Here is a 21529-nt window from a genome sequence, read left to right as displayed (position 1 = left end):
AATTTTACAAACATTTCTGTGATTCCTTTCAAGTCTCTAAACGCTTTCCTTTTCTTTTTTTTCAACGATCCGAAGCATCACCGAAATGTTGGCTCCAAAAAGCGAGCGATCCGCACGCAATAATTAGACCCAAAAAGGAGGCATGTTGGCTGAAAAAAAAGAAAAAAAAATTCAACGCATAAAGCTGGGGCCCATTAAATAAAATATAAAAAATTTTATATTTTAATGCATGACCTAACCAAACGCACGTTTATTTGAAGTGTTTTACTAATATTAACTGATGGAAGCAGATTTTCAATTGTTTATCAAGATGTTATTTCGGTGGTATTGCGGCGGTTCTGTGGAGATATTCGATTGGTGTTATTTTAGTATTATTATAGTGTTGTTATTGTATTTTTTTGATGTTATTGGGGTATTATTAAGGTGTTATTGTAATGTTATTTAATTGGTATTGCAGTGGCTCTGTGGTGGTATTTGACTGATATTTTTTCTTTATTATTGTGAATTTGTTGAGGTGTTATTGAGGTATTATTGTGGCATTACTGACGTGTTATTGCAAAGTTATTGTGACGTTATCGAGGGGTTATAATGATGTTATTATGGTGTTATTGTGGTATTTTTTGTGGTATTATTGATGTGTTATTGTGATGTTATTGTGGCTTTATTGAGGTGTTATTGTTGTGTTATTGAATTATTATTACTATATTATTGTAGCGTTATTGTGATGTTATTGAGATAATATTTTGATGTTATTGAGGTGTAATTGTGGTGTTATTTGAATTTATTACTGCGATTTAAGTGTTTTTGCAAGTTGGGGGCTGTGTATGTTACCCAAAAATGAAAGAAAGATTTACATACATTTCACTCAATTCCATCAATTATACAAATCATCGGCCCCATCGATGAAAAGTTTTATTTCAAGTTTTAAAAATTAAAATTATGGTATTTTTGTCGTGATACAAAAATTTTTTGGTGATATAAATGTAAAAATTACTATAAGTGATCGATATGTAAATGCAATAATTGGGTGGTATGTGTGTAAATGGCCAAAAAGAAAATATACCAAAAATAAATACCAGAACATGTGTTGTTATTATGATGTTATTAAGGTATTATTGTGTTATTACTATGATGTTATTTGAGTGATCTTGTGGCAGATGCGGTGATATTCTATTGTTGTTATTTCAGTCTATTATGGTGTTATCATTGTAATAATTGTGGTGCTATTGAGGTGTTATTGTAATATTATTATTGTGTTATTTGAGTGGTATTGCGTCCGCTGCGATGACATTTGAATTTTAGTTTTCCAAACATGAAAATGAAAATTTACATACATGCCTACCTAACACCTAAACGTCAATTTTTTCATACACGTCATCAACCCTATGGACGAATACGTTTATTTCAATTTTTAAAATCTAAAATGATGGGAATTTTTTTTATGATACAAAATTTTTTGGTGATATGAATGTAAAAATTAAAGTATAAGGGCTAGATATGTAAATACAAGAATTGGGCGGGATATATGTAGTTGTCCAAAATGAAAATATACCGAACATAAATACTACATAATTCTTACATATCTGGACATGAAACATCTAAATCTTTATATTTAGATATATATCACTCAAATCTCTGAATCACATAAAAAATCTACTATTATGAACTAATGAAAACAGATTTTCAAATGTTTATTGAGATGTTATTTGAGTTGTATTGCGGCGATTTTATGATGGTATTCGACTGGTGTTATTTTAATGTTATTATTGTGTTATTGCGGTATTATCATGATATTATTTATGTATTATTGTAGTACATTAAATTATATTAAAATAATATCACAATGCACCATAATAACACGATATGGTTTGATATTCATGTGTTATTATGGTGTTATGGTGATATTATTGTAACGTTATTAATGTGTTATTGCAGAAATAGTATCGTGGAATTATATAATATTTTTTTTAATAATGTCATGCTAATACCGCAATAACACCTTAATAATATCACAATAATACTACAATAATATCTTAATAACGTTACAATAACACTGAAATAACATCAGTTCAATCACCACAGAGCCGCTGCAATACCGATCAAATAACAACTACAGCCTAACTTGCAATAACGCCTAAACCGCCGCAATATCACTCAAATAATGTCGGGTTGTGCCGGGTCATGCATTAAAATATAGTTTTCCACTTTTTATTCAGTGAGTGTCTCACATGTGACGAAATTTTATTGAAGTCTGAATGCATAACTGCGTCCAAACTCCTAATGTAATATAATTTTTTTTTTAAAAAAAGGGCAGTTACATACATACCCCAATGTATATATATATATATATATATATATATATAAAACTCAAATTCTTAATATCACATAAAATATACCACTTTTACGAACTTTTTAAAACAGCAAAATATAGGCTTCGAAGCATACGTTAAGACATCAAAATGTTACCAAGTGTTAGATATATATAAATGCACAAGAATTCTGTGCTATCTATAATAAAATTTCTATATATAACTTTATTTAATGATAATAATTAATTAATTTTGGTAATTTAATAGAAATAACAATTTTAAATTTTGATCCACTCAAAATATTAAATTTGCAAAAATAATTTAATTTGAAAATTTTTAGAACCAAAAAGAACACCTCCAGCTCCAGACACCCACAGGCTGAAAGTCTCGAATTCCATGTCATCCACGTCTCATCTTATCCTCCCCACCGTCGTTCGCCCCGACTTCTCCCGCCGCCGTAAAAGGCCTCGGTTCCTCCCCGCCACCATTCCCAACTTCCCTTCTCCTCCTCCAATTCGTCCTCGAACGTCTCCTCCTACACTCGCAGCCGCCTCCATTTCTTCTCCCCTGCAAGCCCTAATCTTCGACTGCGACGGCGTGATCCTTGAATCGGAGCATCTCCACCGGCAAGCCTACAACGAAGCCTTCGCCCATTTCGCCGTCCGCTACCCTAAGTCCTCGCCGAAGCCTATTTACTGGTCCTCCGATTTCTACGATGAGCTGCAGAACCGAATTGGTGGAGGGAAGCCGAAAATGAGATGGTATTCCATTATTCTCCAGCTTTCTCTTCTTGCCTGAGCAAATATTTCTGAGTTAAATTTGACGTGCAGGTACTTCAAGGAGAATGGATGGCCTTCTTCTGCCATCTTTGTGGAGCCGCCTCTGATGGATTCGGATAGAGAAAGACTGGTAGACGTGATCCAGGTGAGTTTTCTTGGGTTATTGTTGTCTAATTGTTTATGTAGCAGTTCACAAATAGCTCAAAAAGTGACTTATTGTAATAGTCTTCTTGCTTGTGAAGGATTGGAAAACAGAAAGGTATAAGGAAATAATCAAATCTGGATCTGTAAGTACGACTTCCTTTTAAAGTGTTAAAGTGGGATTCTTATTTAAAAAAAGGGGAAATTTACAAACGTATCACACAATTCTTACGTATTTACATATCTGGCATTTAAACATTCATACATACATGCATACAACTCAAATCTTTAACATCACATAGAAAATATTACCATCACTATCTTTTTTAAATGAATAATGCATCTTTTCATGCATACATTTATGACACCAAATGTTGTTAAGTGTAAATATTCAGCTTTGAGTTTTAAATGTGTAAATACATAAGTATTGTGTGGTATATATGTAAATTTCTCATATATATATATATATCTCCATTACTTCGTTCCATGTGAGAACCGTAGCACACTCAAAATGATGCACTTTCATAGCTATGGAGAAAATAAAATGTTAACACTGTCTAAATTTCAGGTTGAAACTAGGCCTGGGGTTCTTAGATTGATGGATGATGCTAAGGGTGCGGTAAATATAATTCAATTCTACAGCCTGCTTGCTTTTATTCTCTCTACTGTCAAGTAATGAGGTTCTTTCTCTAGAATGAGTTGTTAGAAATAATTCCCTGATTGCTACAGGGTGTTAAGGTTGCTGTGTGCTCCGCAGCAACAAAAAGCTCTGTTGCTTTATGTTTGGAGAATCTACTTGGATTAGTAAGACTGAACCCAAACTTATTTTTCTTTTTCTTTTGTTTTTTTATATTCTTGAAGTATGTTAAAATTATTTTAACATTAGGTTGTGCCAAGATGACAACTTAATAATATTACATTTGTTGTGTATAGGAACGGTTTCAAGGCCTTGATTGCTTCCTCGCAGGTAATGGCTCCAAATTTTGTGGTTTGATTGATCAGCAGTCCTATGTTTGTTAGAAGAATTAATTGCCCTGCAAATCTTCTTGGTTATGGTTCTTCAAATACTTGCATTCTTAGCATGAAATATCTCATAGGAATTCGTGTAAAATTGAGCAAATACATGGAGGGAGTGGCATGGAATTTCATAAAGATTCGAAGATCTAAAAGACTTCTCTATTTAGAAAGTTTCAAAAGGCTTATTTTAGAACACTGGGATAGCAAAGCCTCTATGGTTGATTATAACATAGGTTTAATACTCAAGAATACAATCAATTAAGATTAAGTATATTGTCGGAGCTTAATAAGATTATGGGAGGAATATGTATGGATGGATGATTACCTTGAGATGGATTACATGATTTCTCCCAACTTTATCTGGTGAACCCAATATATCAATGATATTGCAGTTAGGAGGCCACGTCATCCAATAAGTTTGATTAGCAACCCAGAGTAATTGTGCACTAAAGGGACATTTATCCTTTCAAAATGAAGTCCAAAGATTCTAACTTACACTAAATTGCCTTGAGGGTGATAAAATAGTTGATAATAGTTCAGTGTGTTAGAATGTGATCATTGAAAGGTCAGTGATTGAGCTTCGTCTGTTTGTGCTAAAACTGACCACAGGCATGATGTGTGACCTAGTTCAATAAAAAATTTAGTAAATGATTGTGACACGGGATGTGTTCCCGAAACCCATAAAATTGACCAAGTTAGCCATGACTACATTAAATTCAATAAGGTTTTATCACTAGTTCAAGCTCATTTATGGCCGAAGTGTAACTACTTCGATTCAATCATAAGGTCAATCTAAACTCCATGTACCTCTAATATTTTCAAATGTAAAGAACGGTGTATTTATTTGTTTTGTATAAATTTTCACTAATAATATTGAACCAAGTTATATATAGGAAAGTAGGTTAGACTACAATTTCTAATGACAAATTACTTTTTTATATTCAAAGAAGTTGTATGGCTTCATTTAAAATTTGGGAAATTTTCATGCATATCATACAAATCTTATGTATTTACATATCTAACAGTTAATGGTTGATATTTATACTCACAACACTTTGGTGTTTGATATTTATACTCACAACACTTTGGTGTTACAAAAGCATGAAAAATTGATAATAGTGATATGTTTGATATAAATATTAAATATTTGAGTGTTGTTGATGTAAATATGAAAGCCTTTGTTAGATATGTAAATACATAAGATTGTTTGGTTAGGTAAATACCCCTTAAAATTTTCCTTTATTTTTCATAATCTTGGAGTGTTATCTTCACTATTTTTCTAATGTTACTTAAATTGGTTATCATCCCATTTTACAGCCACATCTTTCAATTACAAAATTGGTTATCAACCCATTTTGTTTTTCTTCGAATCACTCTGCTCATAATATTTAAACCAAACATTCATAAAAAACTAATTATATTTTTCATCGTATTAATCATGCTTCATATCTACCATAACTAAAATGTGTGCCTATTCCTCTAAATAGAGCTCTCATTCTAAAGGCTAATTCCAAGTCTTCTAATCACAGGTGATGATGTCAAAGAGAAGAAGCCCAGTCCATTAATTTATTTGGCAGCCTCTAAGGTATTTTCTTTTTAAAAAAAACAAAAAAAAATGCAAACAAGAATGCATTTTGCGCTATTTTCATTATTTCTTCCATTTTTTAATATCTTCGTCAACTTATTTTTCATTAAATTTAACGGCTGAAAAAACGTTGGTTACGTAACTCAGAAGCTCGGTGTGCCTGGAGGAAATTGCTTGGTAGTGGAAGATAGTGTCATTGGGTTGCAGGTACTTGAGCTACAGATAACTGTACGTAAGACGTGCTATAGCCTATTTACATTACAGAATTTAACTAATACTCCTTGTGATGGAAATAGGCAGCAACTGGAGCTGGAATGCCTTGTATAATAGCCTACACATCTTCAACTGCTAACCAGGTACTATTCTCGATTTTCTATGTAAACTAAATGTTTATTAATTCATTTTATTGCAAATTAATATAAAAAATTTGATATATCTACAGGATTTCAAAGAGGCGATTGCAACTTATCCAGATTTGAGAAGTGTCAGGTAAAAATACTATCATTTACTGAATGGATATGTTTATCTGAGATCTTCTGGGACTTGAGAGTTTCTCCTTTTTACAGGTTGGAAGATCTCGAGTTATTACTTCAGAGTACTGTGCTGTCCACCTAGCATGTTATTAGCCTATGCTTTTAGCCTTTTAGTTTCAAGTTCAGAAATCCGGATTATTACAAAATTTATCATGAAGCTTCTTTCCAGTGCAGTATATTCATTGTCGTGGATAGTGCTCCTGTTGAGACATATTGTACAATAAATAATGCTTGGATTAGTAATCTTACTCATGAAAGTTAAGAATAATCTAAAAATATATTGATTTTTTACTCTGCTCATTGTAGGCATTGAATATTTTGCCATCTACTTTTGAAGTTTTTACTGACTCCATAGTTTTTTTTTTTTTTTTCTTTAAAGACCTCTTGAAAGACAAAGCTCTCAACCACTAAAAAAAGACGGCTTGCATATTACTAACTTGATAGTTGAAGTTATTCTTTTTTTTAGAGCAGTTCAAAATTAAAGCTTGGTAATTAATGGTTGTAATTGGTTGAACTAATCCGTTTAGAACACATCAATTCAAATTTGGCTGAAATAAGACTACAAATCAGGCTCCAAATTTTGGGTTTCAATCCATTTTGGTTACTAATAATCAGGTTTTCATTTATATAACAAAAATTATACTATTGCATTCAAAATTATTGAAATGACATCTAAATGATTTGATAGGGGCCAATGATAGGCAGTCATAGAATTTTCTATCACAAATCAAAACTTCAACATAACAAACTAATAGTTATATGAAAAAATTATGTATGAAAGTTTAATTGGCATAAACGATTCATGGTGTGTTTGGGATAACTGCGGTTATATGAAATTACAGTTCAAAGTATTCCAGAAGCAATTGTTTTGATTGAAATTTTCAGGTTTAAAAGTGTTGTCTGTCGACAAATATATGAAATACTCCTCTGCAATTAGGAAACACATACAATGTTAAATTTTTATATGCATGCAATTCTCAACCATGTCCATATCGCTGTCAACCGACACCTTAATAATTTACAATTAAAAAATTTCAGCATTTACAACCCATAAACATCATCCTACTTGAACAACGTCAAACTGATCATGGGAACAAAAAAAATAAAAAAACTCATTGAAGCAGGGAATGAGATAGATTACCGAACTAAGGATTTGTACCCCAATTAAAAACACTCATTGATGTATATAAGTCCACCATTATAATTTAAAAATTGAACCCATCTGTAAAAATCACAACTATAAATCCTGACAAATAGTAAAATCTTAAATCTTGTTTCTCTTAAAAATGACAATGATAAATTCTGCCAAACAATAACAAGGGGGAGGCTTGTGATTACCTTGGGTCTCTCAGCAACAGAGAATTGCGAAGCACAGAAGGCTGCGATTGTGAGGTGTTCTTGTGAAGAGGCGAGTTTGTGAAGAGTCTGACCATTACTTCGGTTAGGAGTAATCAGGTAAAAATAAAATTATGAAAGTGGAACACGGCTTCCACAATGCGGCCGCGATTATAAAGAAAATGACACTGCGGTTTCATCGTCGTTCCATCAAACGCTTTATTCAAACGTGTGTTTTTTTTTTGTCTGGTTCAGAACTGAGCTCGAAAGACCCAAACAAACGCACCCCAAGGGTGTAAACTTGAGACCTCTTAAGAAGAGTTTAGTCTTATTGGATCATCTATAAATTAAATCTTTGGGGTTGACGCCCAGCTACTTAAAGAAACCTTGTTTTAAACTAGAGAACTCTTAAGCTATTTGAGTCTCCCAAATATTTGGAACACCTCCAGCTCGTTCAATCCATCTTATCCCTAATAATCTACCCATTGACTCAAAAATTAACTCAAACTTGCAACAATTCCATCATTAGCATTAGAAACTATTTTTAGAATTATTAGACTGATGATAAGTATTTTATCATAAAGCTTGCAAACCTAAAAACATGCACAGATAGCATCACAAATATTTCCCAATACTAGGACTCTCCAAGTCACGTAAAGCTAATAATCCAATTCTGAAGACTCCAACTATCATCAATATAATCAGCAATTAAACATATACCAAATAATTTGATCAATTTATCCTTGATATGATAAACTCATGCATTTCTTTTTCACTGTGCTCCTTGAAAGCCTTTAAAAACTAGAGTCTACAGCTTTCATCAGAAAAGCAAACAAAAATTGTATCAGTAATAAAGGAAATGATAATTTTCACAACTATCAATTTGTTTTTTATATGATAAAAAATGAGATGATTGACTTGAGAAAAAGCTGGGAGTATCAACATCCTCAATTTTAAACTTTGTTGATTTAATTTAAGACATTTCAACAACATATTTATTTTTTTGAACTGATCTTATGATAATCCTTTATGTTCCAAAACAATTGTCTTGTATTTCCTCACTTGAGCTTCAATAATGTGAGGAGTCTTCTTTTTCCTATTTTAGTGTTAACAATGTCTACAAAAATATAATTTTTTTCCTCTAAATTTCTTTAACAAAAATGTCACAGAAGAGAGAACACAAAGAACTTTTGGGCCTTCTTACACTTAAAAAAGTGCCAATCTCAGAACTACGCACAAAACAAAAGTATAGATTAAAAAGTGATACAAAGGTTTCTCATAATCAGTTTGGATTTATGCGGGAAGTCTATTATGGAAGCTATACATTTTTGAAAGGTTTGATGGATAAGTACAGAGAGAGTAAGGATGCTCTACTTATGATTTTTGTTGATTTAAAAAAAAAACTTATAAAAAGATTCCAATAGAAATTCTTTGGATAGTGCTAATAAAGAATAGCATTGATATGACTTATATGCAAGTCATTAAAGATATGTATACTAGAGTTATTAGCCGAGTTCAAACAAAAGGAGGACTGACCAAGTATTTACCTATTTCAGTTGGATTACATCAGGGATCAACTTTCAACCCATATCTTTTTCTTTTAGTTGTGAATGTTGTTACTAGACATTTACATGAGCATGTATTTTGGTGTATGTTTTTCGCTGATGATATCCTTCTTGTGGATAAGGCTAGAGAAAGAGTTCATGAAAAACTTAAATTATGAAAGTCTACTTTACAGTTTAAAGGCCTTGATCTGAGCAGATTTAAAACTGAATACATGGAATGTAATTTTAGTAGTAGTACATCTAGTGGCAGAGTTATAACAATGGGGGAACAAATCACTAAAAAGAGTGAACATTTTAATGAAGGAGAATGTATCTTGGTATATGTTTTTCACTTATGATATCCTTCTTGTGGATAAGGCTAGAGAAAAAGTTCATTAAAAAATTATGAAAGTCTACTTTAGAGTCTAACGGCCTTCATCTTAGTAGATCTATAACTGAATACATGGAATGTAATTTTAGTAGTGGTAGATCTAGTGGCAGAGTTATAACAATGGGGGATCAAGTCATTAAAAGGAGTGAACTTTTTAGATTTCGCGAGACTATTGTTCAAATTGATGGTGATATAGATGGGGATATTTTTAGTAGAATTCAAGTTGGATAGTTGAAGTGAAGGAATGCATCGAGCCTATTGTGTGAAAGAAAAGTACAACTTCAATTTAAAGGAAAAGTTTATAAGATGGTGGTGAGACGTGCGATGCTTTACAGTGCATAATGTTGGCTCATAAAAGAGAAATATAAAACTAAGTGAAGTGTTGCTGAGATGAGAATGCTTAAGTGGACGAGTGGCTTTATAGTTTAAGAGACAAAATGCGAAATGCATATATCCATAAAAGGTTTGTGTAGCTCCAGTTGTAGCCAAGATTAGATAGTTTGGTCACATTAACCGTCGACCATCTGATGATCCAATTAGTAGAGTAGTTGTTTTAGATTCAACTTGTGTAAAGAAAGATAGAGGTAGGCTAAAAAGACTTGGGTATATTGAATAAAAAATGATCTTAATTTATTAGAATTAGATTAGATAGTTTGGTCACATTAACCGTCGACCATCTGATGATCCAATTAGTAGAGTAGTTGTTTTAGATTCAACTTGTGTAAAGAAAGATAGAGGTAGGCTAAAAAGACTTGGGTATATTGAATAAAAAATGATCTTAATTTATTAGAATTAAATGAAAACTTGACACTCAATAAGACAATTGAGAAAAGGGATTCATGAAGCCGATCCCACTTAGTGGGATAAATGCTTGTTGTTGTTGTTGCTGTAGAAGCACAAATAAATGAAAATAAAATAGAGCAACAATAAAAGAAACAATCTAATAGTAAAAAAAATAAATATAAAAATATTAATCAAAATTTAAACAAACTAAATCACATATCTAACCTAAATGTGTTGAAAAGAAGCAGATCCAATTATAACAATGAAGAAAGTTATAACCTAACTTGTTTTTAGAGCAAATTTAGATGTGAAAGTGTTAGAATAAATATTAAACAAAGGAACAACTCTACAAAATTCATTAACGAAAACTGTCAAAAAAAATTCTATTAGAATTTTACCCAATGGTTGATGAAAAACTGGAGATTATAACGGCAGATGACATATTCTCAATTGTTCAATTTAAATGAAAGGTGGATGTTCATCACATATATACTTGGAGCTTAAAAATAAAGAAAGCTTTGTTCATGGAAGGTTAATTTATAAATCAATCATAAAGTTTTAATTAAAATTCAAATTGTTCATTAATGAATAAACAAATATGACCCGTTTGGAAAAAGAAGCCAGACAATTGATATATGTAACTGGGGTCTAGACAGAGATCAAATATTCAACTAAATTTGTAAATCTTATTGGTTACAATGGCCTCGACTGTGATCAAACAAGATTCAAGAGCGATTACAACGGCCAGCTAGATGTTAACGAGTAGGCCGTTAGTGTGAGGTATAGCATTAAAAGCTTAATTTTCACTAATGTGGAGGACTCATATTAGGAGTGATTGTTAAGATAATATTACATCAACAAAAAAATAATAGTTAGAGTTCTTAGTATATTAGTACTGACCCTAATATGGGCTTCAATTTTTTGTTTGATGAGGCGCAGCTATTATCAACAATGTTGATAAAACTAAACAGGAAAATGTCAGCATTTCAAATCCCATAAAACATCAAACTCACATCGAGCAATTTGTGCAATTAAAAATAATTTTACTAATGCAGGAACCAGATACAGGCATATACCTCTCCACATGGAAAGAATAACATTTTATTGAGATCCAATCAGCTCAAATTAAACCGCTGTTGGTTTGGCACCAATGTTCAGGCAGCAGCATTGAACCCGAGACTTCTTGCTGTGGAAACCTCCAGCGTTAAGACAACTCAATCCAATCAGCTCAAATTAAACCGCTGTTGGTTTGGCACCAATGTTCAGGCAGCAGCATTGAACCCGAGACTTCTTGCTGTGGAAACCTCCAGCGTTAAGACAAAGTTCATCAATCACCTGTGGATACTAAAGTTGTTAAAAGAAAGCTTATTCGAGTAAAAAATAATGGAGCGTTTACATACCACACAATTCTTCATATCTAACACCTAAACACTTATATTTACATACATTTCCCTCAAAGCTTTAACATCACATCAAACCACCATTACTACCTTTTAATAAGCGAATGCATGTTTTCATGCACAGGTTTATGACACCAAAGTGTTATGAGCATAAATATCAAACTTTGGGTGTTAGGTATGTAAATACATAAGCATTATGTGGCACGAATGTAAATTTCCAAAAAATAAAACAGGAGACATTTAGGTGGCTCACTTAGATTAAGTACAGGCAACATTTAATAAAAGAAAAGCATGGATTTCAAGCTACAAAGGAGGATGCCAGAGCAGCGTAGCATCTGCTGCTGCTAGATTTGCAGATTATGAAGTGACCTTCTGAATACAAATTGTACCAAATCATTCAGCAACCTCTGATCTGGAACGGCCAGTAAAAGAGTACAGAAAAATCAAGAAGGCCCCATTCAAGATATTTGAATGCATTATTATAAAAGAATGCATGAGCAAGACTTGGTGATTAGAATGACTGCCAGAAGACAATCATATGATGCAGATATTGGTCAACCTAATATAAATTATGCGTAGAAGTATATTTGTAATGATAGAAAAATTAACAATTCGGTCTTCGTCGCAAATTTAGACAATAAAGCTTCAAATATCATAATAACATCAAAATCCAGATGTGTTGAAACACTTTCAAAATATTCTAGAAGCTGAAGCGCTATCTGATCATCCATTTTCATTTTATGAGCTATCAATAGGTCACACAGACCTCAATTCATATCACATATCTGGAGTCTTCTACTCCCATGCAGGCAACACGTTAATAAAAGTGTGACTAGCCATACATACCGCAGCAAATTTTAATGCTTTTAACATATTATCAATATGAAAGCGACGCTGACCCAATACCCCTGGAACTAGGTTTCATTCCAAGTTTGATCAAACGATCTAGGATCAAAATAACAGATGAGGAAACATAAGCATAATCAACTCAAGCTCAAACCATGACTGGACTAGAAAACCTTAGCAGAGCATTGCTTGAGTTCTTTAAATGAACATGGAGGATACTCTAGTCAAAAGATGTAGGTAAAAAGTTTTAATACATTAAGTGCACAAGTATTTTCAAATTGAAGATCTTTCAAAAACAGATATCAAGATGGCATGCAATTTATCATATAAAATGGTTCCCAAAAAATTCAAGGATTTCACAAAAAGCAAGTATATCTAATATGGGCTGCTCACATATCAAAATTTCCTCTTCTCATGAATTGGTTTAACATAAAATATTATCAATTTGGTAAGAAAAATGAGGCATATCAAATAACATTTTCAGGACGAAAACTTTAATCAAAGCATGTCATAATGATATAGAATGCTAGCATAACACAATTATCATTTGCTCGGCTCAAAGTGATATATGATTAATCAAATAGGAATTTTATTATAGAAGCTCCACGCAAGAAAATTAGTGATAAAGCATATATCATAGAAGCTCCGGAAGCATTTATTATTATTAAAACACAAAATAGGGTCCAAGGTTCTAGTTCAATCTCACAGGTAGCTAACAACAGTAGGTCACACAAATCTTACGTCATATACACCTCAACTCATCACATATTTGGAGTCCCTGACTCTCAAGTAGGTACCCTAATCATTTAGTCACATATCATCTTGTTGCTTTCAACCAACCACATTGTCCACATAACATAGCCAGGTACTAACATTTCCAAAAGTCAATTTCATTTAGTCCGATCAAATAATATATGATTAAGATAACAATATGGAAACAATATTACAATGAAATAGGTGTGTCCTCATTAACTAACAAATAATCAAATAATGAACTGACATGAAAACTTTAAAAGATAATTAATCAAATTCTTTTAGCCACGAGTGGAAGCCATTCCAATAAAAACATGTGAAAAAATATTTTGGTATATGAAATTAATATGATCCGATGTCAAAATCGGCGCATTTTTCAATGGAAATTAGGACAAACACAAATTTTTTTCAATAATCCGAACAACGCAACCAAAATATAAAAGTTAAGCACCTACAATTCGAGAGGTAAGCAAACTCTCCCAATTCCTAGAATTCGAGAGGTAGGAAATCCCCCCCTAACTCTAAACCTAAGACTCACAATCCAATCTCATGCATGAACCTAACGCTAGACATAACAAGTCTATTTATACCCAACAATAATAATAATAAAAGACTAAATTGTCCTTAAGCATACAAAAAGACCAATTTTCTCTTAGGCCACGCGCCAACGAAACAATACTCAAACCCCCCAACCCCCCCCACACACACACACGCACACACACACACACAAAAGACACATTGTCCTCAATGTGGGGAAAAAGAGTGCCCCCCCCCCCCCCCCCCCCCCCCCCCCATCCCTCTCCTTCCTTTTTTCCTCATCCTGCACTACGAGAACTTGTAATTTTCAATCCTTGCAACAGTGTCCTGGAGTAAACTTCTCATCACACAGAAAACATAATCCCTTGACTCGCTTCTCCTGCTCTCTATCTTTATAAGGTGCTTAAGTGTTACTCTTAGTCGTGGTCTATTATTTGTCCCATGCAGCCTCCTTCTGGACTTCTACTGATTGAGTTTTTGGTATCGTCATGATCGTAGTAGTTCCATACAGCTAGGGCTGTCAAAAAAGCTCGTTGATTGTGAACAGTTCGGTTCGCCAGGGAGTTCGTGTTTGATTTGGTCGATAAGCAAACGAGACGAACACAAATAATTTTTTTTGTTCGGTTTTTTAAACGAACCAAACACGAACAGTGATGCGTTCGTTTGTGTTTGAATCGTTGTTGTAAAAAATATAAAATAATTTAAAATAATTATATATAAATTTTATGATATTTTAAAAATAATTATATACTCTAAAAATTTATCATATTTTAAAAAATTAATTTCTACAGATTATAATATATAATAAATTATTAATAATAAGATATTAATATACTATATTAGTAACGTAAATATTATATATTTATATAATATAAGTTATATAATTAAGATAATATACTATATATATATATATATATATATATATATATACAAAAAAAAGTGTAAAAACCCTAAGCCCTAACACCCTGTTTAGGGTTGGTTGTTTATGTTTGTTCTCTAATATATTTGTACTCGACAAGTCCGCGTTGGATCTAATACTCGGTATTCTTGCTTCAGTGCTTGGTTGCTCGATATTCTTGCTTGGTTTCTTATAAGGCTACTGAGGCGCCATCTTTGAGTGTATTTTCTTAAAAATTCCATATTTATCTTCAAGTTTGCCTTTTAGCTTAAATTTTCATAAATTTTTTTTAGATTTATTTAATTTTTTCGAGTGAAACCTAGGTTATGAAATTTTTTGGGAGTGAAATCTCTCATTAAAAAAAAGGCATATTGCCCCTAGATCTGATTTTATTGTGAGCAGTGAGCTATGTTTGGCCTATTATGATTCCCTTAATAGAAATCGGGATTTACAATTATCTTGTTGAACATCAGTATTCATAAAATTATCTTAAGTGATGTTCAAGTCCTGTGTATTTATACGTCTAACACTTAAAGCTTGACTTTTATATTTAGGGGCAATTACATTCAGATCACCTGAAACTTGCTATATTTTATCTTATTGTTGAAGTTCTAATTCAATTTTAGATGTTATTTATTATTTTTGATAATTTGATAATTAATAATTAAATTATTACCTATTTTACAATTCAAATAATATAAACAAAATTGAAAATTTTTGAATAATTCGAACAAATCAAACAATTCGAATAATTTCGAACAATTCGAGCAATTCAAACAATTCGAACAATTCGAACAATTCGAAGCAATTTCGAACAAATTGAACTGAACACGAACAGTGTCTTTACGAACAATTTTGAACACAAACCTATTTCAAATAAACTAAATTTCAAACGAACCGAACACAAACACGAGCTTTGTTTGTTTGTGTTTGGTTCGTTTACACCCCTATGTACAGCGTTCCAATTGTGTTGCTCCTACTAGCTTTCTTCATCTGATCCTTGTCTTTTATCATCTAAGATAGCTCCATTATCTCCCTCAATCCCCGCGGTCTCAAAAATCGAAGTGATGCCCGTATGTTGGGCTTTAGGCTCTTCATGAAATTTCCCTCCAATCCTGCTTCAGAAATCCCTCTCACCCGTCCCAACAATAGCTCAAATCTCTCCTTGTATTTCATGAGAGTTCCCTCCTCAATCAAAGCATAGAATTACTCGTGTAGGTCTCCTTCCCAAATTGCTCGAAAACTTTTCCAAAATCAATTCTTGAATTCCTCCCACAAATGGATCGGGTATTTCGCCTCCCACAAATGGATCGCATATCTAGCCTCCCTCCACTGAAACAAGGCTAGAGCTTTTCCTTCTAAACATAATCTTGACGTCATGAGTTTCTTCTCCCCATCTAGTCGACTCACCGTGAAGTATCGCTCTGCCTGATACACTCACCCATGTGCGTCTTCCCGTTTAACGATCGACATCTTCAACTTCCTAACTCTAACATCTCCACCCCAACTTCCTAACTCTAACATCTTCACCCAAAACTCTAACATCTACATCTCCACCCCAACTTCCTAACTCTAACATCTTCACCCAAACTTCCTCGTCCTCTGAGGTTTCCCTCCATGTATCGAGAGTAAAACTCTCTTCTTCGATCATAACCATATCTCCTCCCCGTTTCTCTCCTTTTTTCTTCGTGCTCTTCCATACCACTTGCATAATTTATGGTCCATGTTTCAGCCCAACCGCCTCCATAAAAAATCTCTAATTCACCCCTACTCAGAGCCCTGAGAGGAGGTTCATGATGGTGGATGTTTTCCTCCTCATGTTCCTCACATTTGATCTCTTTTCCTTTCAATTTAGCCAATGAATCTCCGGTTAACCCTTTGGTAGGGTTTGTAAATTGAACCACCAACGGGGTTTTGGATTGCATCTCAATAAGCTTTTTTATCATCTCTCGAATTTTACCCATACTTTTGAGTTGGTCCTCCATTTGATTCTCCGTGGAAGAAAACTTATCCTCTATAGCGACGAACATTTCTTTCAACACACATCTGATTTGGTTGATCTCTACCACTAATTTATTATTCAAATAATCTATTTTCTTAGTTGTCATTAATTTCTATCACTAGTGCATGATCGTTTCCTAATCTGATCATTCACTTCAGAAAATCCCTATATAAACTGATCGCAGAGTTTCGTGATCCCGTTGGACGATGAAGCAAGCCTGCAACTCGCGCTCATGTCTTTCTCCTCCTCCCACTCTGTCTATCAACAAAGGTGCAAAACTCGTGTTAACCCGAAACTTGTGTCTATCTCATCCTCCTGCTACGTCTGGCAATAAAGAGGCCAATTACAGGTTTCTGGATGTTGCAATCCGCCAGTTTGGAGAATTGTATTCAACGATCTCGTCGATGTTGCCCCAGCAACCTCTGATCGCGAGCATATCACAAGGTTCGGTCAGAAAGGTGACAAACAAAGCTTTGATCGCAACTGTACGCAAAGAGGTCTGATAAAGCGATCGTGTGACTCTTTACGCTGAAATTGTAAGTAAATCGCGAGTATCTGCTCTTCTGTAGCTATGATTACCATAATACTGAGCTCTAATACTAATTTGGTACGATTTGATGCAAAAATCGACACAAATTTTCAAAAAAAATTAGGGCAAACACAAATATTTTTTTAAATAATTCTAACAACTGAACAAGAATACAAAGAGAAATACCTACAATTCGAGAGGTAGGCGATCTCTCTTAATTCCTATAATTCAATTGATAGGAAATCTCTTCAGAACCCTAGACCTAATACTCATGGCTCAATCTCATGCTAACCTAACCCTAGACATAACAAGCTTATTTATACCCAACAATAATAATTACAAAAGACTAAATTGCCCTTAGGCGTACAAAAGACAAATTTGTACTTAGGCTAGGTGCCAACGTAATAGAAGTATCCAAAAATTTTCAAATTAATCCTATTTCTAAGAGATCAATGGGGCATGCAAATTCAATTGCATCAAATGGTCTTAAGGAATTTTGCTCAAAACAAATCAACACAACATGAATTACTCATCATTAGTTATCAATTAACCATTCTCCTCCTAATCCTTATCTTGTTTATTCTTCCTCACCCAACTCACTTGAAGAAACTCCACAACAAGCCAATGATTCCTCCAAGCTTCTTTGGTTAACATAATACATCATCTCTCCATTTACAACAGACCCTTAAGCTTCCATGGCTTTCTTTTCATCTCTATGGAGAATTCAAGTCATAGGAGTGTAGAAATAATGTAAGCAAACATTCATATGCTATCATATCAGTCATCGCTTGCATCAAAGAGAATGATAACATTTTACAACAAATTTAGCTCTATTATGACAGAAAAAAGAATCAACTTTCAGTTTTTAGATCTCTAACAAAAAAATATATAGCACTCGAAAAACATCAAAATAAATACTAAAATCACAATTAAACAAATTTCCTGTCGAAGGACATTACCTTGTATGTCCAAGGAGCCTGCTTTCCGAGTGACATCTAAACATTAGATTTCGGAAGCTCCTTTTCCCATAAAACTTTCATCACAAAACCAATAGGATCTGAAGCCTATATGTTAATTTAATCAAATCATTTATTCCACAATCTTTTCACCCTCCAAAACATTGATTCTCTTCCTGAAATCAATTTGAATCCTGAAGACCAATTTCTCCTCATTCCAAAACATGTGATGAAAAACTTAAAAATTCCATGCCATTTCAAACTTTAATAGCTCCAGCAACTCCGCCATCAGCCTCTTTTTCCCCTTCCTTCATGAGAGCATATCGTCTTAACTTCTCTTCAAACAAGACCAGAGGGCCCTTCTCAATCAACGTGCCATCCTCCTTATAAGCATCTCTCAAGAAAACAGCCCAGTTCATCTCCGTCCCGGCCAAGTAAAACGCCCGCGGCTGCTTCAAAAGCATATGGTAAGTATGCCTCGTGAGCCCAAACTCCTCCTTGAACTCCACTATATGATGAATATAGGCCCTTTTCTCCACTGTCAAACTCAAAAATTCATGAATAATCCCAACCCTATACTTCTCTGCTTCCAATGTCCACGGCTTCAGCTCAGAACCATCAGTATATGGAGAAATCAAAGGCAGCGTCGTCAAACAATTCATCTTTCTCTCATCGTCCTCATCTAAACCTAAATCCTTCCCGTGAGGAATAGCAAATTTGAAGGTACGCAGAACACGTTGCTCGTCCGCCACTGAGTCGCGCTCGAGCGCGCTGACAGCAAGAGCCGGCTCCCATTTAACGAGCTCGAGGACACGCCGACCGTCGGGATCAACAGCGACTCGGAAAAATTCAGGGTACTTGTGAACGCGGTCGCGGAAGTCATCCGGAAGGCCAAGCACATGGCGGCAGTGATGGAGCTTGGCGAGGGGGATACGGCAACAGTGAGAGATCATGAGAATCTTACGAACAGCGGTGACGCGATCTTCTTCAGTATTATTGAAAATGGATTCCTCCTCCGATAGGAGGGATTCCATTAGGGGAGTGAAGGAGAGGTGAAGGGGTCCATAAGGCGACGGGTGAGGGAAAATGCGGAGGAGAAAAGAGTGGCGAGCGGCGAAACGTGAGGGTTTGCGGCCGCGAGGGAAGCCAAGCTCGCGGGGGAGTTACCGGCTGCGGATAGAGAGATAATGTGGAGGGGTTGGCGCGAGAGGAAGCAACGGGTGCGGGAGATGAAGCGGAAAAGGGAGTCGCGGTGGATGATAGCATCAAGAGCTGGAAGGGGGCGCGGAGTGGAGGTAGCGATGGGCTTGACACGGGGACTGGAGAGCTTCTTGCGGAGTTTCTTCCTGCGCTTGCAGTTGAACAGCGGAAGAATGGAGGAGGGTGAGAATGAATTGCAGTTGCGGGTAGGGTTTGAGTTTGTGAGGAAAAAGGATGGTGGGGGGAAGATGCGTTTGTTGATCGATAGGAGGCGACATGCCATGGTTTTAGGGCTTCAGGTTTGGATTTCGTCTTCTAACCAGAGAGGCGAGGGGACCATGATTTTGCTCGCAGGAAATTTGGACATCATACATGCATTCCACTCCAGTCTTGTACATTTAAGTATCAAATGTCCCTTCATATTAATGTACCTACTTATGTACGTACGTACATATATATATATACATACATACATATACGTTCATATATATACATACATACATATACATACACATACTATATAAATATATGTATGTATATATAAATATATGTATGTATATAAATATATGGATGTATATATAAATATATGTACGTATGTATCAATATATGTATGTATGTATGTATGTATGTGTACGTACATTAATTATATATTTAAGTATCAAATGTCCATTCATATTAATGTACGTAAATATACATACATATATACATACATACATATACATATTAAATATCCATTTTTTCATATTAAACCGATTAAATATATGAAAGTCCCAAATATCATTCTTTGCCCAACTTTTTACTAACTGTCTGAGATATTGTAGTTGGATTTTATTTTTACAATGAAAATTTGAACTAAGTGAAGCAATTATTATAGTTTATTATGTCCAAGGCTCGTTGTAGTGTGTTGAGCCTAGAACACAAAGACATTTGCATGCACATCGAGTGTGAAACATGCTTACCTATTATATGCACCCAAAAATAATTGGCATGAATCTCGGGATAATTGGGTGGTCTACATCAAAATGAGTGAACGAAGATCATCACCTAACCAAAAACTGCAAGCACTCGTGAATCCGATCAACCGTCAGTCAACCGAAGGGATGGCGATTGACTATAGGTTTGACGAACAACTGAAGGTTAGTATGATAACCTATAGGGCTGTCGAGACCGACCGAGAGTAAAGATTCATGACAATGAACGAACAAGGGTCTAATACCCCCGACAACTCTCAACGAAAGTCTCTCTCAACAACTCCCTTAAAGATGTCCAAAAATCACCAAGGGACTGCAATCAAGCAAGGTGATCATCCACCAGGCAAATAACTGATTTACACAAGCTTGGTCGGTCAAGCCATGGACATGTCTGATAGAAGGTCCAAACTAGATGAAAATGTATCGAAATCAGTTACAAATACAAAAAGACACTACAAAAACAAATAATGTCATGTAACAATCATATTAAAACAGGGACAATCATGTAATTTCCACCTTTGACTCTATATCTCATATAAATAGGAGATTCATAGCATGTATTAGGAGTTTTTTTGTTCTTATTTCTATACTCATATTTTGTAGGGAGAGCCCTTTTCACTTCTCTCTTGTAACCCCAATTTTCATTATATAAAATGGGTTACAAAATCCAAGAATATTTCTTGGGGCAATCAATCTGTGTGTTTTTTATTTCTCTCTCTCCCTCTCTCTCTCTCTCTCTCTCTCTCTCTCTCTCTTGAAGTTCCAACAGCTTCGATCGTTGTGCATGCCCCGCAGGACAAATATAGATTCAACATGTATAAAATTATTATTGTATTCAATTAAAATTGAGCTTGAGCTTTGTGGAACACTATCATAGTATGTGTTGGATGCATGTTCGAGGTGCATGCACCATAAATTCAAAGGTAGAACCAGGTTATGTTCAAGGTGGGCAATTGTCCACCATAAAATTTGAGATTTCTCTATATGATTAGCAAAATTTTAAAAGTTTTTCTTATGTAG

General features: G+C 34.3%; 2 protein-coding genes across 2 annotated transcripts; one reads left to right on the top strand and one right to left on the bottom strand.

Moving 5' to 3' along the window:
* Positions 1 to 2665: 2665 nt before the first annotated feature.
* LOC110021436 (haloacid dehalogenase-like hydrolase domain-containing protein At4g39970) lies at positions 2666 to 6668 on the top strand. Its single transcript, XM_020719920.1, has 11 exons — positions 2666 to 3070; positions 3140 to 3233; positions 3331 to 3375; positions 3798 to 3848; positions 3959 to 4033; positions 4163 to 4196; positions 5776 to 5831; positions 5979 to 6038; positions 6128 to 6187; positions 6274 to 6320; positions 6398 to 6668. The coding sequence occupies exons 1-11, from the start codon at positions 2706 to 2708 to the stop codon at positions 6444 to 6446; spliced, it is 936 nt and encodes a 311-aa protein (XP_020575579.1). The 5' UTR covers positions 2666 to 2705; the 3' UTR covers positions 6447 to 6668.
* A 4968-nt stretch (positions 6669 to 11636) lies between these two features.
* LOC110021525 (protein ROOT PRIMORDIUM DEFECTIVE 1) lies at positions 11637 to 19948 on the bottom strand. Its single transcript, XM_020720054.1, is given in 3 exon segments — positions 11637 to 11752; positions 18342 to 19503; positions 19506 to 19948. Coding segments are annotated over 2 exon segments (1224 nt in total). The 5' UTR covers positions 19822 to 19948; the 3' UTR covers positions 11637 to 11752; positions 18342 to 18595.
* Positions 19949 to 21529: the final 1581 nt, after the last annotated feature.

This window comes from Phalaenopsis equestris, unplaced genomic scaffold, assembly GCF_001263595.1.
Source record: "Phalaenopsis equestris unplaced genomic scaffold, ASM126359v1 Scaffold000134, whole genome shotgun sequence".
Classification (NCBI taxonomy): Eukaryota; Viridiplantae; Streptophyta; class Magnoliopsida; order Asparagales; family Orchidaceae; genus Phalaenopsis; species Phalaenopsis equestris.
The sequence above is the reverse complement of the archived record's forward strand: the minus strand, read 5'-3'. Positions and strand labels throughout refer to the sequence as shown.